Source organism: Paramisgurnus dabryanus, chromosome 21 (genome assembly GCF_030506205.2).
Source record: "Paramisgurnus dabryanus chromosome 21, PD_genome_1.1, whole genome shotgun sequence".
Taxonomy (NCBI): domain Eukaryota; kingdom Metazoa; phylum Chordata; class Actinopteri; order Cypriniformes; family Cobitidae; genus Paramisgurnus; species Paramisgurnus dabryanus.
The window spans coordinates 19,687,180-19,708,748 of record NC_133357.1 but is presented as its reverse complement, the minus strand read 5'-3'; the positions used below and the strand labels follow the sequence as shown (position 1 = coordinate 19,708,748).

General features: G+C 38.3%; 1 protein-coding gene and 1 long non-coding RNA gene across 3 annotated transcripts; one reads left to right on the top strand and one right to left on the bottom strand.

Moving 5' to 3' along the window:
- The first annotated feature begins 224 nt into the window (after positions 1 to 224).
- LOC135776085 (uncharacterized) lies at positions 225 to 2,571 on the top strand. The gene is made up of 3 exons (XR_010544032.1): positions 225 to 425; positions 2,212 to 2,259; positions 2,488 to 2,571. It is a non-coding gene; the product is annotated as an uncharacterized lncRNA (long non-coding RNA).
- Positions 2,572 to 9,525: 6,954 nt separating this feature from the next.
- On the bottom strand, positions 9,526 to 21,173 carry kif3b (kinesin family member 3B). 2 transcript variants are annotated; one of them, XM_065286169.2, is made up of 9 exons: positions 21,014 to 21,173; positions 18,620 to 20,140; positions 18,437 to 18,538; positions 17,898 to 18,020; positions 13,608 to 13,726; positions 12,261 to 12,377; positions 11,413 to 11,518; positions 11,038 to 11,261; positions 9,526 to 10,943 (listed from the first exon to the last, which is right to left on the bottom strand). In XM_065286169.2, the coding sequence occupies exons 2-9, from the start codon at positions 20,048 to 20,050 to the stop codon at positions 10,835 to 10,837; spliced, it is 2,331 nt and encodes a 776-aa protein (XP_065142241.1). In that variant the 5' UTR covers positions 20,051 to 20,140; positions 21,014 to 21,173; the 3' UTR covers positions 9,526 to 10,834. The 2 variants fall into 2 exon arrangements, with proteins under 2 accessions (XP_065142241.1, XP_065142242.1); XM_065286170.2 differs by having other exon boundaries at positions 11,044 to 11,261.
- Between the last annotated feature and the right edge of the window lie 396 nt (positions 21,174 to 21,569).

The following is a 21,569-nucleotide window of genomic DNA, read 5'->3' as shown; positions in this document are numbered from 1 at the left end:
CTCTGCAAGATTCAGTAGGTGATTCAGATTTCCCGTGGCACGGCTATTAGAAGACTTACAATTGCCAGACAGGTTGCTCACGTGACATCCACGTCATTGAGCTCAGTTTGAGTCTGCGCAGTACGCTCGACACCCAGGAAGTGCGTGCTTCTAATTGACTTCACTTGTCTCCGTTGAATCCAATGGGGTCGCTGTGTCCATTTCTTTTACTGTCTATGCGTTCAAGTGAGAGGAGTAAAATAAATTTTTCATATAAAAGTACTTTGTTGTGCACATACAATAAATAGCAAACGATTATTCATGCGTACAACCAAATAAAACGATGTAAATGGACTCATTTTGTAGAGGACAACCTACGCTAACAGACCATGTAGTATTTTGTGGCTAATATGCACTTTCTGAGACAGTTGACGCTCAAGTTTCACGTAAGTTTAAAAATGTCTTACCTAACTATTCATTCAACAATTGTTGGATATGTGATAATGATAGAACAAAAATAACGCTGTTACCTTATTTCTGGGAATGATTGCCCATGTTTGTTATATATATATATATATATATATATATATATATATATATATATATATATATATATATATATATATATATATATATATATATATATATATATATATATATATATATATATATATATGAAATATGTAAATATAAAAAAAGGGGGGATGATAGTGTAAATTAAGTGTAAATATCTTTCTTACAGTAAAATATGTCAATTTGATGCATATCTGCAGAAAGTAGACATTCTAAGCTTTCAAAGTAACTTATTTCATATGGAGTACTGGGTCCACGACTAAACTGAGATTTCAGTTTGACTTACAGCATCAAATTTGAGTTATTAGATTTCTATTATATAAGGAATCACACACTGCAAAGAGCACCATACTGCAAGTAACAAATAATAATAATAATTAAAATAATTTGTATATTTATACATAAAATTCCTACACTAGTTTGTATTCATTAACATTGCGCATAGGCATCCCCTGTCCTGTTCAAAAACTTGAGCAGTTTGAGGATTTTGGCTAAATGGAATCCAGCTACGGCCAAATATCGCGAGATGTTGGGTTTATTTGAAAACAGCGCTCATCCGGCGAGATTCTACGAGATTTTGGACGCAGCTGTAGAGCTGGCCAGTATCCCTTCTAGACACAACTCAGTTCGTCTGAATGGAAACTCTAGGAGCACAAACAAATGTTTTATTATTTTTTCAATATTTTGCACAGTCTAGATATGTAAGTGTGTGTGTGTAAAATATAGTTTGTCAGTATAAGCTATTGTTGTTGTTCCCGTTGCCTGGCAACATCGCTATGAAGAGAGAGAGCGAGTATCTGTGCAAAATACGCAAAAATCCAGGTGATAAAACTACAAAACCGGATAGGCATTAAATGTATCTTGTAACCACTGATAAGTTATCGACATTTTTATCGATATTGGTTCATAACAGCTTTGGCTGCACGTCAAAGAGCTCGCGTCACTTTTCTTAAACGGAACTCGCCTTTTATCCAGAGTTGAGGTAAATGCAGAGATAGTTTTACAATTGTTGTATTATCATAAGAGAGAGACATGGTAAACTATTATGGACACGCAGTCATATCTAACTGTCTTTTCTCCGTTTATCGGAAACGAAAGTCATACTTTATGGAAAATTTGGAATCTCCAATCTGCCTAACTTGCATGTTTTGGCCTGTGGGAGGAAACGGGAGTACCCGGAGTAAATCCACAGGGAGAATATATATATATATATATATATATATATATATATATATATATATATATATATATATATATATATATATATATATATACTACTCAATTATACTATTTTTTTAAGCTTTTAAATGGGATCCAGTTACATTTTTTGTATCTTAAAGTATATATATTTTTAGATACTTTAAGATACAAAAAATTTAACTGGATCCCATTAAAATCCTTTAAAATCCTAAAAAATAGTAGTATTATTTAAAAAAAAGTAGTATATTAAGAGTAGTATTTATTTTATAATGTTAGTTCTTTGTCCTGTATACCCAATATTTTTGTTCAAATTGAATTTTTTTTTCAGAATTGCAATTTATCTTTTTGTTTATTAAGTAAATCTTAACTCAATTTTCATGTATTGAATGTAATTGATATTGCTGGTAATCTGTTGCCACACTTTTATTGAGCAGATATGGCATATTATTTTTTTTACAGTGCAGAGGAGCGGTTTTTCAGACAAGGTGCTATGACACAACAAGCTAGGTACAGTAGCTCTTCAATCCAGGATATTATCATCATCTGTGAATTATTTAGCTGTAAACTGAAGTACAAGCATATCGACCATGTTTTGCTTTAAAGGACTGTGCTTGTAGGTAATGGACCTTTCAATATACTGTAGTTTGAATTTGCACACTGCAAAAACTGAAAAAGAGTGCTAGTGTTCATTTTTCATCATAACCTACTTGAATTTTTGTGTGTTTATGGATAAAGCCCAGGCTTCAGATTACCACACTATGACATCACCATATAAGGAGTGGAAGTTAGGGAAGTTGACTGTGAGAATGACACATTAAGGTAATCTTTTATTTTTATGGAAGCTATACTGTGATTTTTGGATGGATAAGGTCATCCGAATTAGGAGTCTTTTATACAAACACAGTAAAAGTTATAATATATTTCATTAAATGACATACAATAGAATGTTACAAGTGCACATCCTTATTATATTTACAATAATTACATGTAAATATAATACAATAACAATAATAATAAATATAATACAATAATAATAATAAAAAAATATATAACACAATAATAATACAAAATATAGCTGCAAGCAGCAACACGGGGTCAAGCACCTTCGGCACAATGCAAACACAGCACAGCAAGCTCACAATGCACAGCAAGCTCACAATGCACAGCAAGCTCACAATGCACAGCAAGCACACAAAGCACAGCAAGCTCACAAAGCACAGAAAGCACACAAAGCACAGCAAGCACACAAAGCACAGCAAGTACTCAAAGCACAGCAAGCACACAAAGAACATCAAGCACCCAAAGCACAGCAAGAAAAATACAACGTATCAATCACCCAGGGCGCATTGAGCACCCAAGATGCATCAAGAACACAAGGCGCTGCAAAGAACTCAAAGCGTAGCAATCACAGAGCAGAACCACCGCAGTGCCAAGAAGCAACAGAAAACATGGCAAAAACTTTGGACTTTGCACTCCAACATTTTTATGGCATATTGACTTATGGGAGGTTCATTCATCTTAATCAGGAGTGCCACTTCTACAGGCAGAGGTTTGGAATGTCCCGGCTAAAGAAAGAAGACAAAAAAAAGAAAATTAAAGAAAAAATGTAAATTATCACAAAAAATTATATGTTCAGTAAGATTTGCCATTCACAATAACAATGGTCTGTCTATTCACCCGCCTGGACATGATTTTTATGGCAACCTGCAAAAGAAAAACTGAGTTAACAAAAAAGTCCTCGTTTGGCTGCATTGGTTCCACTTTATTCTTAAAACAGCGGTTAAAGGTTTGCTTAGCCTTTTTCCACTTCCTCTTAAAAAACCCACGGATTCCCGTCTACGTTTTCTTTGTGGCAATTTCTTCTAAATCGAAGGGCAAAACGTAATTAGTAAAAAAACATCTCTGATCACAGATTAAATGTGAATTATTTGTTGCAGCTTGTATTTGGTTAATTTCATCTTACCTTTCATGCCATGATCACTGTCCAGTCTTGTGGGTTCTCCATTTGTACTGTCTTCAACAGTGTATGTTTTGTACAAGCTCTCACTGGAGCTGCTTTCAGTTGACAGACTAGATTCTTCCGACTGGGACGAGAAAGAATCGCTGCCAAGGCCAAACAGCTTCGGTCTGTCAACATCTTTCCTCTGATCGGCTCCGCACTCATCGACGGGAAAAACTATTGTTTGCTCTAAATCGAAGAGCAAAACATAATTAGTAAAAAAACATCTCTGATCTCTGATTAAATATGAATTATTTGTTGCAGCTTGTATTTGGCTCTATCTTAGTGTATTTGGCTCATGTCATCTTACCTTTTATGCCTTGATCAACAATGAATGTTTTGTTAGAGCTTTCACTGGAGCTGCTGTCATTTGACGGATCAGGGAAAGAATCGCTGCTTAAAGTAAACAGCATTGGTGCTGGCTCACCAATAACTCCGCACTCATCGACGGAGAGGGACAAGCTGTACGAAGGGTACGTGCTGTCCGAATGGGACTTGTCCGAATGGGACCTGGCGTCCGCTCCAGAAATGAGATCTGCGTCAGAAGTTTGGCCTGGCATAGACCAAACCCTAGCTGCACTGTCATTCATAACCGGACGTGCATCAGATGTAGCGTCGAACCAGCGGGAACCTGAAGGCCCTTGCTCGAGGCTTGATGCACATGGGACAGACAGCCCTGGATTAAATAAACTTGTGTCCGGTTGTAGTGGTGGAACGAAAGGCTCCACTTTGTGGCGGCTGAGGAAACGGCGCTTTGCAGCCATCCAAGTTCCTTTGATGAACCCGCAGATCCCTGCGCCATTCCTCCCTTCACCACGTTGTTCTGAAACAGAGAACCAAACATTTGTACATTGGAAGAAATTTAAGCTGTTATGGTGACTACATGTATACTCTATTGTTTTTAATGCTATTGTTGTGTAGGTTATGCTATTTGTATTAGAAAATGGATTTATTTGAACATGTATGTTATCTATTGTTGTATTTTGCCGTTTTACACCGCTTCCATTAACAATGCTTGAAGATAGTTCTGTTTTGAGTACTTAAGTGTTAAGTTTTCTGCATAGCTGAATATCTGAGTGGTTTAGTGAGGGCAGAACATAACTAATATCAGCATAAATGTTCCTCTCACCCTTTGGGCTGTCATTCCACTTTCTGCTAGTGGAGGGCAATGCATCCCGTGACTGGATGTTATTCAGATCAGGGACACGGCCACCTCCAACACTAGCTTCTAGTGTTGTTGAGGGACGGACCTGCTGAGGACGCAATGTTAAGTAGTCAGATGAGTAGATGTTGCTTAACCTAGCACAATGAAGACCTGACCCCATTTCATCTCACCTTTTGGACTTTGGTCCACAGTGTGTATCGGTGACACCTTCATGAGCTTTCCATCAGCGGAGAGCGACGAATCCCACGATCGAACGTGAATCAATTGGGGGAATCGGTCACTGCGCCCGCCGACGTCCAGTCCATGGACTTCTCTCCTCTCATCAATGCCAGCCTCAGTGTTGGTGAGGGGCAAAACTAAAAATAGAAGAAAACTGTGAGCTTTTACAAAATCACCACATAGTGTGTGATAAGCTGTGGGTATTTACACATTTTTATATATATTTATTGCACAGTTGGGCCAGAAGACAAGGTGTCTTTGTGTGCGAATCTATTAATAAAGATAATTACAATTTTTTGTCTTGATTGTTGGACTTTCGTCCACAGTGTGTGTTGAAGACACCCGCATGAGCTTTCCATCAGCGGAAAGCGACGAATCCCACGATCGAACGTGAATCAATACGGGGAATCGGTCACTGAGCCCGCCGAAGTCCAGTCCATGGGCATCTTTACACTCACTGGTGCCAGCCTCAATGTTGGTGAGGGGCCAACCAGCTGAGGACATAAAGTTAGATGAGTGGTCAAATGAGAAAACACTTGTGTTTGTAAACATGTGTATTCCTGCACTCTCTTTCTCTCTTTTTTCTCCGAAGTTAATAAACTGAAAATACAAGAAAATTGTGACCATGTACCCAATTTTCTCATTAGAATTAAATTACACATTGTGTGATAACATAGTGTGTGACATTTAAGTTGATATTCAGACATTTTCATGTACTTTTTAATATACTCAGGGTTGTGGCAAGATTTTTTTTGGGGGGGGGTACTCGCATGTATAATAACTGTTATGATCACCCCATCATTCCTTTAATACATGTGTTAATTTTGCTAATCACCTTTATTTTGTAATATATTAATCGTGCATTTTCTGTAAAAAAGCTTTGAAACAATATGCATTGTGAAAAGCACCATACAAATAAATGTGTTATTTAAATTATTTAAACTGAATTAAGGGAATTCTTGTTTGGCTTCTGATCAGATAAAAGTTCTACCCGGCTCACGCGACTGTGTATTTTGAAGCAGACACTATTTTGTATTTTGAACAGCAGTTAGCAAGTAGAACCAAAGATAATAAACACAGTCGGCTTACTGTGATTTTTATTATTGTATATTATTGTTAAAACAATGAAATTTGTGCGCTAATCTACTAATAGTAAAGATCTTCTAACAGTTATCTAATATCAGCATAAATGTATTTTGCATCTCACCTGTTGAACAGCGTGCCTCAGTCGAGACACCTTCATGAACTTTCCGTCAGCGGTGAGCGTTGGATCTCACGATCGAACGTGAATCAATTCGGAGAACCGATCACTACATCCGCTAACTTCCAGTCCATGGACATTTTTCAACTCATCAGTTTCTCCCTTGAAGGGTAAACGTGATGAGGACACGATGTTGATAGGTTTTGTAAGCTTTGTCGCTTTGTAAAGGTTTAGTCTCTCTCTGTGATTTTCTTTGCATCTGCTCAGATAACCACTGCATGAGTGAGTGACTGAAATTCTGTGTGCTGTACATTTTGTATGTCTCCTTTATTTATCACACCTGATTCAAATCATCAGCTCATTAGTAGAGATCTCTATGAACTGAACTGATTGTGTCAGATGAGAGAAACATACAAAATGTGCAGAGCAGTGGGCTTTCAGGAACAGAGTTGAGAACCACTGCAATACACGATCGCCACTCATCTGTGAGCGCGTTAATTGGTAACAATGGATCACTGACTAAGTTACACAGGTTATTAATAAATATATTTTTGTATATTTACATGTTTAAAACTTAAATAGGGGAATGCATTTTATATACTGTAGTTTAATTTTAAAGCAACACTATGTAGTTTCCATGTAAAAATGACTAACAGCTCCCCCATGTGGTTGAAAAGCGCAACAGTGCCTGGTATCATTCTGCAGGCAGGGGGAGGGGTGGGGCTGTGTGCTCTACCCTCCACCGCCACTTTCAGAGTTTGCTTGTAGCAGCTAGGAGGCTGCTCAGGATGCAGCAATAGTACAATTTGTCCAGTTAAAAGTTGTTCTATCACTGAAATAATTTTAAAGACATTATTTAAAGGTAAAAAACTACATAGTGTTGCTTTAATTTATATAATGATAAACTTTAGTTTAATATATTTGTCCTTTTAATGCCACAAGCCTGGTTTTCAACAATAAATGTTTTATTTTAACAAGAATCTAACTATTTTTTCATTTGAATCACATGGGGGCATTTAAGGCAGACATAGTTTGATGACACAAGTACATTTTCACACGAGTTGTCCTCTTTACAGTTAGACAGAAGACAGGTAAAACTAACATACAGAATTATGTTTTATGATGTCTGTTATAAGCAATATGGTCTTCAAAGAAAACATCACCAGCCTGTGTCTGCACAATAGTGCATCCAAACTCTTTTGGCATTAAGCATATCCGCGCTCGTCCATCAACGTGATGCAGAGAGGTCTCACTTGTGTAACCCACTGTATATGAATTTTTCCAGTAATTCAGATCCTAAAGCAAACTTTAATTACAAAATGGTTTAAAACAGTGTGGGCTTAACTAAAATAAATTGCATTTTAATTCAATAAAAAACATTTTGAGAGATAAAAACTATTTTCTTTGTGGTTGTTTATAAACATTAAACTCATGTCTTACTTGATATGACCACATGGACAAATCTATATATCATACTGCAGACATGCAGTTATATTTCTAGCTTATTATAGGTGATTATATAATTGAAGGGACAGTTGCTGTTCAAAGTATTTTTTTTTACTTTTTTTAAATAGGTATACTTCAATAATTAAAAAAATAATGTGTCATACTTTAATTTGGTAATCATTGTTATGGATCACAAGAAGTTATAAGCCATTAAAATATATTTTCTGTAAAAAAACGTCAAGGTCGACAAAAAAACAGTGTTGACAGTAGTGTGTGTGAAAAAGAGAGTGTGTGTGTGTTTCTATGTGTATGACTGTCAACACTTTTAAGGACGAAGTATGGTCCATTTTTTGATGTACATAAAGATACAAGTAACTGCAGAAGCACAGAACCATACGTTATGTACAGTGGCGGCCGGTGACTTCTTTTTTCGAGGCGCTCGATGCGAAGTTCGTCACAACATGTATTTAGCCCGTCATGTGTGTTGTTTGTAATTTCAAAATATGTGTTCTGCGCGTGGAGTGATCCTATGTGCATCACGTGTCTTGTCAAAATAAGTGCCTGCTGCAGATGCGTCTAAAGGGTTTATGATAAAAAAAAAATGCTCGCATAATCTCATTCGTAATCAGAGTTTACTTTTAAGTGAATGTCTTGCATGTATTTTGCGAACGTGAGCGTCTCTTTTATCATAAACGGTTTTGATGCGTGTGCAGCAGGCACTTATTTTGACAAAACATATGCACGTGGTACACATGATGCATCAAACACATTTTTAAACGCAACAATTACACATAACACTCCAAACACTTATTTTGAATTAGCGCCCTTCGGATGATCAGTCACGAGCTGTCACTGGTCATGTACCGTCTGAGGATAACAGTTCATTTCAGTTTATTCATTTTATTAGTTTGAATTTTGTTTTTTTTATTAACTGTATTTATTTGAAGCAGGTACAAATACTGCTTTTTTATATTGCTTTTCCTATTTAAGAGGACACAGGAAAAAACACTCTTTATTAAAATTAAAAAAAATTTTGCTTTGTTTTTATTAAAAGATTTGTGTTTAATTTATATTGTCAATCATAAACCGACCACACTTCATCTTTTACTCTATGGTAACAGTTTGACGGTAACAGAATTGACACTAATTCAAACAACAGGTAAATATTATTATGGCTTATAACATCGTCATGTGAGTCATGAGTACCAAATTATTAAAATAATGTAAAATATAACAATTTGAAAAAAGCAGATAAAATAATGTCTTTGGACACCAAATGTACCTGCAATAACAATCACCCCTATAGACCATTTCAAAAGATGTAAAACAACACTGGTCCAGAAGCACTTCCTGTTTCCGTTTTTTAACACTAGATAAACGTTGGGATAAAATAAACCAACAGAACATATAAATCTGAATTAACTGAAGTTAAACAAACATCTTAAAGATAATGATATATGTGAAATAAAGAAATAACTGTCACAAACTGTAACAGGAAGTGTTTCTGGACCAGTGTTGTTTACATCATTTGAAATGGTCTATAATAGTTGTTTTAAGTCATGCCAAACTATCTTTTAACTATGTAATAGAAACAAATGAGTTATGCAATATTAATACAACCTGGAGTCGTCCAACATGAATATTCATTACATAGAGTTCACTTAAGAAATTCAAAATTTATTATTACAAATGTTTAAAGTGTAAACCACTATAAGAGTATCAGCAAAAGGATTTGAATACAGATTGTGATCAGCTGCGTTTAATATTTGATGTTTTCTGGTTAACAGAAGAAATCAGTTGAATCAAGTGAAAATGATACTTAAATCTCGTATGCAAAAATAAATTTGTACAGAACTTTAAATAATACATTCAAAAATAATACAAATCTAAGCAAAGAAAATAAGAACATTAAAAAGTATCTACAATTGCTTATAAAATTGACTAGTATGGTCATAAATTAGCCTTTTAAATGTTGCTCTATTTATTATTTATTTGCAATGCAGAAATATTTACCTACATCTTAATATACATAAACTGTATGCTTTGTCACAAGGGGTGATAAAACCCTACGGTAGCAGCAGGCAATGGTATTACCATCAAGGGTAAGTTAAAGGAGGGGCAATCACTTATTTAAGACTTTGTGTTTACAAACCCCTATGAAATCTAAATATTAAATACAAACCTGAATAAACCAAGTAACACTGAAAGAATTCTGTATTTCGGAGGCATGTGGTAAAAAGAGCAAATTGGCTCACACATTTGGGGTACAATATTTAATGATCAGGTCAAGGGACTCTCAGACCAATGGGAGTTATATTCACTTCCATATTTAATGAGAAACTAAGGCACCTTTGAACCCTGATATTCTTAGTGTGTGATGACCTTTAACCCCACCTCTCCTCCCAAATCCCATCCTTTCAAAGAAAGTCTGGAAAAACACAGCAACTACAGGATACAGCGCTGACTGCAACAACAGCCTATTAAAAACATCTTCTATCGGCCTTGCCTCTGCCAAACAGAGTCTTAGAGATTGTTTTGGAATATCTGGCCAATGACGTAATGCTCGTCAGATAACAAATACAGTGGACCAGCATAAATCTCCAGCTAAAATTGGTTAATCCTACAACTGGACTTCTAGCACCCACATAAAACGTTCCCATAAATGAGATGTATCTAACGTCTTGACCTTTGACCTCACCCACACAGACATTTACACAGACCATAAACACATAACATTTTACTGAAGTGCACACTAAATCCAAATTGATCGAGTGCTGTAACATTTTTTTGTGGGATGCCAATGTGACATCTAAAAACAAGGTAGTTGGAAAATCTTGTTTGTATTACGACACAATCAGCATTTTAAATGTAAGCCAATCATGTAAGGTTAAACGAGACGTGTTCCATCTTCCTAAATATTGACTTATACATGACATCCATCAAAACTGTCCCATGACTTGCAGCTTGTGAGTCTTTTGGTCCTCCAGAACTGAGAACATAGTTGCAAATAGCCCACATGAGGACAGGCGGAGGGTTTCACAGAGGAGCGGTTTCATTTGGGCACAAGCCCACGGGACTGCGGGTACAGAGGGGACCCTGAGCCAGACAAGGGGCTATGACCTGAAGTGGGGGTGCTCACCTTCTTGCCAGTTTTAGGGCGGCTGTAAGAAGATTGTGGGGGAAAAGGTATGTTAAGGAAGGATGAACAAAAGGATGATGAAAGAAAACAGGATGTAATGGGGGTACAGTTTTTACCCTGACTTTGGTTTCTTTGAGAACCCAGCTGAGGAAACACAAAGACCCACACCAGTTCCCAAACCGAGGCTGGAATGGAAACCGGAGGCGTCCACTTGGATCTCATCCTCCTCCCTCAGAGCATCTTCCAGAGCTGCAGCTACTGTAGGTGCTATAACCGGCCCCTCGTAATCTTTTGTGGTTCGTGTGGGGAGATCCAACTCCAACAGCAAGATATTCTCAGCCTGGAAGATAAAATAAAAAAATACAAAATAAGGCATAAGAACTGGAAAGCTGACCCATACGTTTCTCCAGAGCACCATTGTGTAGAATGAGGAAGCTGTAAATGAGCTTTTGTGTTGCGCTCTTGGAATTATGGGAACTGTGTCAGCATACCTTGTATCTGACATCAGGCTGCATCAACATGGCCATGCGAGCGTGCTGACTCAGAGGCCGAATGTACCCGACTGCAGAAACTGGCCTTTTCATCATCTGCTGATCACTGAGAAACAAAAAAATATTTTAGCTACACATTTCTACAGTGATGAGGTTCGGTTAAGAATTATAAGTGAGTCATTAGGCTGATTTATAACTTTAAGGCATGGTTTCCCAGGACAGGGTTTAGAAGATAGATCCAGGACTAGGCCTTAGCTATATTTTTACAAACATACCTTACAAAAAACAACACCTGTGTGCATCTTGAGACAAAACAATAGGGGACATATCATGGAAATCATGTTTAAGTGCTATAATTGCGTCCCTGGTGCTTCTATTAACCTAAAAAATGTAAAAAGAAAACAACCCAGCAACTTAGTTTTGGTAAACCATTCTCTGCAAGCATGTAAACAACTAAACCATTGAAATTTGTCCCCCCTTCTGATGTCAGAAAGGGGATAATACCACCCCTTAATCTGCCCTATTCAACCACAGCACTGCCGTTTAGTGCAGAGATCAGCTCATTTGCATGTTAAAGGACACACCCATTTTTGCTCACATCTACAAAGTTGCTATTTTAACAAGCTATAAAAAATTATCTATATGGTATTTTGAGCTAGAATTTCATATATGTACTCTGGGGACACCAAAGTTTATTTGACATCTTAAAAAAGTTTTATGAAATGTACCCTTAAAGATACGCAAGACCAAAATGTTTTAAAATTAAGTCAATTCAAACATGCACTGTGATTAGTGTAAGTCCTGTCTGGGAAACCGCCCCTTTCTGTTAATTCGCTTTCTGCTCATACCTTTGAATACGGGTGATAGGTGTCATTTTCCAGGTGTCGTCCTCTTCATCAAAAATGGCCCTTGTTACAATCTTGTTCTTCACCTCCAGAGGGATGAAGTTCTCTATGATCAGATGTCTGGTGAATAGAACACAAATGTTAAAGGTCCACTGTGTAGATTTTTAGCAGCATCTGAATTTCAACCAACGACTCCGTCCACAGCTCAACCCTCCTTTTCGAAACGCAAAGAGAAGCTACTGTAGCCACCACAGGACAAACACGACGTCTGAGACAACACAGTGACAAAATGCTTTGTCCATTTAGGGCTACTGTAGAAACATGACGGCGACCGCCACGTTAGGGTACCCGTGGATTATGTACATAAAAACGGCTCATTCTAAGATAATTAAAAGAATACAGTTCATTTTGTAAGGTCTTTATAAGCCACTGATAATATAGTTATGTATATTATATTGCATTTCTGTCTAAAGATCCTTCTAAACGTTACACAATGGACCTCTAAAACTAAATATGTTAACAGCAGTCTGTCAAATAGATCTTCCCCTAATGGACACTACCTCAACACACTGTAGCCTTAAGTGTGTGCAGTATTAATCTCCATTACATCTCTAATGTAGCAGTTGGTTAGTCCAGATATCCAAGCAGTTTGTCTCATCAGCATAACGTAACATTAGCTAAGAGTGCTTTAGAGGTTCATTTTCAAAATACAGTGTCTACTTTACATCTCAAACAGGCACTGACCACTGCATTCACAAATGTGACCCTGCCTGTAAAAACCCAGCTAGTCATTTAAAAAGAATTATTCTACATAATGTAAAGAACATTCTCTGAAAATATAACATTAAAGTCTTTAATATTAACTGGGTAAAGATTGAAATCGATGCCTAAAATCAAACTTTGATGCTCCAAATCTCACATTTCACAGAAGGGTCACATATGATAAATGATGAATCTAATGTTAAAGCTGCAATACGCAACTTTTGCCTCTATATTGGCATCTCTGTTTAAATCAGAAAATTGCAGGTTACTTTACATACTTATATTTACATATTTAACTTGACTTTACCTTATTTACCACAAAAACATACAGTTCAATCTATAAATCCCTCTTATAAGCTTACCATTGTGAATTGGGGGGATAGGTGAGGTGTGAAGACAGTGCAACAGTGACTTTATGTACTTGCTAAATAACTTGATTGTTGTTTCTTTTTAATACAAAACAGTTAATAGGTCATAGAAGGAATAAACGGAAATGCAGAACCGTAATGGGTAAAGCAAAGCAAGCAAGCAAAGAGAGGGAGTGTAATGGGATAATGGAAGAGGAACTCTAAACACATGTTCACATACTTGAGTTTCAGTTCTCTGGTCAGCTCATTCTGTGTCTGCTCCAGCTCCTGTCTGTATTTAACATGCTCTTCCTGGGCATCCTGAATCTCTGCCTTTACTGACTGAAGCTTGGAAAACAGCTAGAGGAAAGCGCAAAGAAAAAAAATCACAAGACATTTAAGATTCTAAGGATATGTTTACACTAGGGCTGTCACTTTTGAGAAAAATCTAATTCGAACGGATTTCGAATATCATGCAATGTATCCGAATATATTCGAATATCTAGGCGCCGCCCCCCACGCGCATCAAAAACCCACCGTAATGGAGATTCAATCACAAAATTATTAACAGTGACAGTCATACACAGGGTTGTCTGGATTACTTTTTACTTAATGTTTGAAACAGCAGGTTATCAACTTATGAATAACAAACTTATATATAAAAAAATATGATTCAGAACAGTTACAAACAATAACGTGACAACTTAAATAGGAGCAGGAGTATATGCAGACGCAAACGGAATTCGCGCCCACAGATTTCGGCAGAAAACTCCGCGGAATTTCGCGGATTTAATGCCCATCATTGACAAGCACACATATCCCACGCTTGAGCGTGTTTGTGACCAGAACTGTCATTGACAACAAGCACACTTATACAAAGCCTATCCCGCGCGTTTGTGAGCCATCATTCACAAGTACATTAAAGGACCGGGTATACTTTTTCCGCGTCCGCGTCCGGTTGACTCGCGCACGCGTCCGCGCAGCTTTCCGGGTATAGTCCCCGCGGCTACACGCGGATGGCCGCGTTCGACACTATACGCAATACAAATGATTTCTTATTCAAATTATTAGTCTAACAGGCTGTCAGGGCAGCACTGATTTGGTGACATTTACAGTACAATAAAACATTATGGCAGGTGAAGAAAAGTAACTGATCCACCATTGCAAACACAGTTTAGAACAAACAACAAGACAACAAAGAACAGGAATCAAACAAACATGCTCCAGAGCTTTCTGTTCTTGGAAGAAGTAAAAGTTAAAGAAGAAAAACGATAGTGTGTGTGCAAATGCTGTCTATTTCCTTTGTATAATTGTTTATAGTGGAGTGTCCTGTCTAAATATTTTCACGCGCATGCGCTGTCGTACGCGGACTGTACGCGCACTGTCCGCGCGGTCTCAAATTTTGGGCTGCACGCGGACGGTCCGCGCGGCCGGCCGCGGACCCTCCTGATGACGAAAATGACGTCATGCGGACGGCGCGCATACGCGGACGTCCCGAGTATACTTTCGGCTTAACCCTGCGCGTGCTGTTTGCTTGCCCGTTTTCAATTATAGAGAGCACAAACCCTTTGATACTTGAGATGAAATTAAACTTATAGATGAGTTAATCAGATCTCACTTGACTCTGTCGTCTATGTGACGCGCGACAGTCAGCACATGATCATTTAAAATCCGTTTACAAGACAAATGCTGTTGTTGTTTAATATAAAGTTTACATTGCGTTGTAAAAATGATGAAATTATCTTCATACATGCTAATTTCATAATGCGAACGTATTAACACAAGGTATTCTGCTATAATATTTAACACTATAAACAATATGTCATTTTATATACAAACTATAATTCTATCTTGACATGCACATGAGGTTCATTTTAGTCCCATTTGATTCCCTCTCTTGCGCACAGTTGCAGTCGTCGGTCTCACTCTCAGCCTCCTTCCTATTACGAGGTGTTACTGTAAAAATGCGCTACACATGGCATTTAAAAAAAAAGGATGGTTTATTTATAGTTCGAATACGGATATTTCACGTCATGTTCGAATGCATATTCGAATATCGAATAAAAAGTGACAGCCCTAGTTTACACTACAAACATGTAGTTTAAAGTGCCATGTTTATCAAAACTCTCATTTAAACAGATCAGCAAACAAACCACTAAAAAGGCCATATTATGCATGCCAAGGCCAGTAGATGGCGATGTTACTTTGTAAAGAAACACTACATGCCTGCGCACACACAGATTTTTCTACAGAGCGATATATACAATAGGGTTGTGCCAATAGATGACAGTATCATGTATTGACGATCGTCAGACATATCGCCAATAGCAGGCTTTCATGACGATAGTTGGCGATGGTTATTTTTATTATTATCATAGTTTCACATTAACATGCACATTTTGCACGGCATGGACTCCTAGCACCTGAACTTGTAATGCGCATGATTAGGACTCTTCCTTGCACATGAGCTTGTAATACGCACGGCTCTGACATTTCCTTGCACTATAGAGAGGTTAGGAGCGCAGGGGTTTAAAACTAACGAGCGTGTTGTTCCCACTCCCTGGCATGCAGGAATTTTTAGAGCCACTGGGATTTAATGACGCGTTCGGATTAATGGCATCAGTTTTAAGTCATTACAGTGTTGCCCTTAGAGTAAATCAGCTTCTTTTTTCTCCACCAATCAAGTGACTTGTTATAAATGAGTAAAAAATGAACAAATAAATAATTAAATAAATGAGTAAACTATTGCCCCACACTCCGATACTATCGTGTATCGCCAATCTCACAGAGAGACAATGAGGTAGGTTTATTACCACAAGTGATTCTGGACTATACAGCTATGAAATATAGCGGTAAAATATTGTAAACTTTGTTGGAGAAGTGTTAATAAACTCAGTTTTCAGATTTGCAATGATATTCCGTAGTGTCCTGCTATTGAAAGATACTAAGGGGACCATTTTCGTCTGCTGCGTAATATCATTGCGCCTGCTGCAGCCATGTTACGGCAGCAAAGTCCTTGATTATTACGCCAGAATGAGAGTATAGTTCCAAACCATATCTGCCTAGTAAATCGTTTTAAATAGGAAAAATATCAAAACTCTTTGGTTATTTTTAGGCGCGATGCTAATGGTCTAATCAGATTCTATGGATTGTGCTAAGCTATGCTAAAAGTGGTAGCGCCAGACCCGGAGATCAGCTGAATGGATTCCAAAATGGTAAGAATCAAATGTTTAAGTCTAGGGGAGCTTGAAAATTAGCATATTTTTTTTAAAAAGTGTAGTGTCCCTTTAAAACGAAAACGCATTAAATGTAAACAAAGGCCAAAATAGAGGTCGCATACCAACACCATGGCTTGTTAGGACAAAAGTCTGAATAACATGGAAAATAGGGGTGGGCGGAATGGCCAAAAATCTATTTCACGGAATGAGTCATTTTATTTCACGGAACGGAATATTTCACGGTATACATGTTTTTCAGTTTATATTGTTTTTTGATGATAAAAATGTACAGAAATACACCACTCACTATAGCTTTTAACTAAATGCTCACCACAGTTTAAAATATGAGCAATTTAAAGTTAATAATGTTAAAGTGAAAATGCCCAGAAGATAACAGATAAGTCTTGATTAGACAGAATCTTGTTTTTAATTGAGTTATTAATTTTATAGACTATTGAAGTTATAGTATGGCTTCATTGTATTTTGTATTTATGCATACATTACATTAAACATATGCAATATGTAAAATGAACAGGTATAAATATATGCAAAAACCTACAGACAGGATAAATACCTGTATATGAGAGAAGAAGCTCTAGATATTATAAATGTGACAGGTGCTATGATGTGATGATCATAAAGTTTGTTTTAAGGTCTTGACGCCCTTTTCTTTACTTCATATTAGACCTTAACATCTGCATCTCTTTCTCGTCTTTCCGATCAAATATGTTTGTATAAGCAAATGACGCCACAGCAGCGCACGTGTCACTGATATAAACGCGAGTTTTGTCTTAGCTTGCTTAAAGTTCAGAAAACTTTACAACTATTAGCATTATGTGCGAGAAGAACTCTTTAATTGGCGTCGCAGGCGCAGCTCCTTGCGCTTGCCTAGAGAGACGTCTGCACGCGTGAGACCGGCCGGCTGCTACAAGAGGAGAGAGAGAGCGCGCGCACGAGAGAGAGAGCGCGAGAGCGAGCAAGACAAGAGTCTCGCTGCGTGACCCGCGGTGGATTCACTGGCACTTGTTATTAAAAAATACACAAATAACTCGTTCATTTTTTATAAGTGAACTATTTTTCATGTTTCTTGGTCACAGTCAGTCTAACATGCTGGAGGGCAGAGTTAGCCACGCCCACTTATTTGCATTCCGCGGAATAGACGGAATAGAAAAATCTGTTACGTCTGACATTTTATTCCGCGGTAACGGAATATACCGTCATACCGCCCAGCCCTAATGGAAAATATATATTATTGCGTATTGCATCTGGTTGGAACAGAGAGCTAGCCTCAGACTTTCTGTATGCACACATACCTTTTTAAGTTTCTTGGTCTTGATGTCAACTTCCTGCTGTAGTGAACTGTACGTTTCCTTCAGCTCAAGCGTCTCTTCATCACGACACTCCATCACCTGCTGCATTTCCCTTTCACGCCTTTTCTGCTCACACACATTAGACATGTATGAATTAAACCTTCAAAACAATCACATTAATGTCATTCAATGCAAAGTGTACCAAATCCCACAAGCTTAGTCATTTCATATTGAGCAATATCATCTGATTCGATTTAATCTTTCTGGCCAATCACTGTTATTGTGATGTAAATGAGGTATTGACCTTGAAACACAGCAAGAGGCTACTGACTTTATCAGTATCTTTATCAGACTTTATTATTTTGGGGGGGGGGGTGGCAAAAACAGTAAATGCAGACAAGTCGTGGTGGGGAATAGGAATGAATGCTTTGATCAGCATTTCGGCTACCATCAGAAATAAAAAAATCTCAAACTTTAAGGAGGCTCAAATAGCACCTTGAAACCTTGAATTGCAGTCCAACTCAAGTCTCTGGATACTTTACCTGTTCTGCTATCTCATGTCTCTTCAGCTCCAGAATCTTCTGTTGCTCATTGGTGTGATCTACAATATTCTTCCCACCAACCAACAGCTTGCTCTCCATGGCCTGAAAATGACAAAAAACAGATAAACCAGACATAGACTGATAAATCTAAGCTATGTTCAACCAGATATTAACCTCACATACCTTAACTTTGGCTGTCAGCATCTCTGATGCTTCTTTCTCTTTGCGAAGATCATCCATCTTCTTCTCTTTCTCCTTAAGCAGTCGCTGTTTCTCCTCTGCCACCAGGCTGTGGTCCTCCATGATAGCCCTCCTCTCCTTTTCCAGCTTCTCGTGTTGCTCCCGCCAATAATCCGTAACGCTCTTATCCCCGTCCATTCCTTCCTCTTCATCATCATCATCATCACCATCGTCATCATCATCTTCCCCATCCTCCAACTCCTCTTCTCCTTCTCCAACCCTCCGTCTCCTCCTTTTCCTCCTCTTTTTGCCGGATCTTTTCTCCAGTTGTTCTTTCAAGCGGGCAATCTCCTCCTGAAATTCTCGAAGCAGAGCGTCCTTGGGGTCTTCGTTGACGCGGGGCTTATTCTTAATGTTTTTAGCTCGGTTGGCATAGCGTAACGTTGTCAGCGTCTCCTCTAAATTGTAGGAAGCCGGTCCAATATTGGCTACCATAACTGTTCGGGCATTTCCGCCCAATGAATCCTGCAAAAGCCTCGTAAGCTTAGAATCACGGTACGGGATGTGGGTGCTTCGTCCGTCTACCAGCGCCGAGATGACATTACCTAAAGCGGAAAGGGAGAGGTTGATTTTGGTGGCCTCTTTCAAGCGCTCACCCTGTGCACCAGTCTTCGTCTGCCTTTCGCTTCCTGCAAGGTCAACAAGGTTGAGCTTTCCAACCCGGATGTGGTTTTCTCCATCAAGGCCCAGCTCACTACACTCGACTGTGATGACAAAGATGGCGTGAGAGCGGGAACTGTGCTCGTTCATGTTGGTTGCACCAACCGAGCGGTTCTGGTTGCCGACATTCATCACATGCTCGATCTCACGAACGCTTTTGGTGACAAACGAAGAGAGGTCTTTAACATAGACGCCCGTATCAGGCCTCTCTTTGAGCTCCAGACGGCGAGATTGGTCCTTCGATAAAAGGTCCCTGATCTCCTCTTGATAAATCTCCAAGTATGAAGCCCTGACCAAGTACTGCTGGTTCTGTGAGCGCGAAATGTGCGTGAAAATGTGCTCAAAGGAGTTGGGTATGACCCCCCTCCTATCTGGATCGTTTCGTACCCCCTCCATCGTGTACGTCTTTCCGGTACCAGTCTGACCGTATGCAAAAATGGTTCCATTGAAACCAAACAACACAGAGTCCACCAACGGGCGGAAGGTCTCGTCGTAAAGCTCCATCTGTTTGGAGCTCCAATCGTAGACTGAATCGAAAGTGAAAACCTTACGGTGATCGTGGGAGGACGCACCTCGAGGGTTGCGTACAACCACCTGCCCTAACTTCACATCTACAGAAACCACCCTCTCGAAGTTGGCAACTCGCTCCTTCTCGTTCATGGGGCGACAGCGCACCACCACCTTCACTGTTTCAGAGCTCTTGCTTTTAGACATTTTTACAGCTTCTGGATTACTTTGGTGCAAGTGCTGCCTTAAAACATCTGAAGGATTACGTCACAGTGATAGTGTTGCCAGCAGCAAAGCCTGCAAAAAATAACATGCCGTGATATGAGAATGGTAAAACAATATAATCACTGAAAACAATAAGTCTTAAATATATATTGGGTTAATTCAGATAGATTCGGACACTTTTTTGACAGTTACCTCAATGTAAAAAATATGGTAATAAATACCTTATGGTCAAACTTACTGTAAGTGTAACTGCATTCGGTAAAAAAACACCATGAACAACCATTTAATGCAATGGTAACTATCATGCATAATCATATAAATATCACTATTGTTTTTTATAAAAGGTGGGGTGCAGAAATTTGAGTTTAATGGCGTCCTTGAATAATATTACACTTACTGTAAGCTCTTTACAAGCAGCCAACGTATATATTTGCCTTGTAACCAAGTTAACCAGGTTGCTGTGATGTTATGCATTTCTCCGTTTTGCTAAGTTACCTCTACTATCTACTTTATTTAAGATAATAACACCCAATCCATCATCTACATTAGCTGTAGCAGCAGTGCTAAGAGCTACTAACTAACAGATTATTCACATCAGATCCTCTTTAAATCTCAGCTACCTGACTTTAATTCTGCATATCTGGCTTTAATTAACAGTCAGTCTCGATTGCCATGTACGAAAGCGAGACAAATACAGCGATAAACAAATCACAGGGCACAAATATGAGGGAAGATTGATCGCTTTTGTCGAAAGGGCATTGTTTAAAATGGAGTTATAATATTTAAGTGGATTTTGATATCATTATCCCGCTAATATTTACCAGTTTAAGCAAATGAACGGATCAATGAGGATCAAATCTCCTCGGACACCTGAAACAATCGGCCTGGCAACGGCAAACAAACCGCTTCATTTCACGCGCTCTCGAAAGAAATAATTCAGCTCACCTCAGCCATCCTCAAAGATTTAACGTTAAAATTACGCGCAACATCACCGAAGCCTTCCTATGCATCAGATGCATATAGCTGTCAAGTCTATCAGGCGTAACAGATATGCAAAATGAGCCGTATCCCACCGTCAGCCATGTCTATCCGATTCCTGTAATAGATTTGTATGAGGAGATCCACTGATCCCCCTGCAGGACGGGATGCAAACCACAGTCAGACAGTTTATTCAACTCTCCATCAGTACCAACTGAAAACATTACCTTCAAGCAATATTGATTTCTGTGTGACTTTTATCAAGGTCTCAGCTGGCTAATGAAGAAAGTTGATACTTCTTACGATTCTGTAAACTGTGTTGTTCTTGATCATTCATTAATGTTTAATATTTGCTTTCGATTCCAATATTAATACATAGTAGCTTTTTGGAGAGAGACTATAGTTGTTGTTGTTGTTTTTAAAGAGCAGCTATTTCATTGCTAAAAAAAAACTGTTACTTTGTGTATTTGGTATAATACAATGTTTGTGTGGTTTACGGTTAAAAAACACATTATTTTCCACA

Excerpts from the sequence above, each read along its gene's own strand:
- kif3b (XM_065286169.2), bottom strand. The coding sequence starts at position 20,050 with ATGTCTAAAAGCAAGAGCTCTGAAACAGTGAAGGTGGTGGTGCGCTGT. Across the intron at positions 18,021-18,436 it reads GACATGAGATAGCAGAACAG|AAAAGGCGTGAAAGGGAAAT; the intron begins GTAAAGTATCCA and ends GTGTGTGAGCAG. Across the intron at positions 10,944-11,037 it reads TCAAAGAAACCAAAGTCAGG|CCGCCCTAAAACTGGCAAGA; the intron begins GTAAAAACTGTA and ends ATCTTCTTACAG.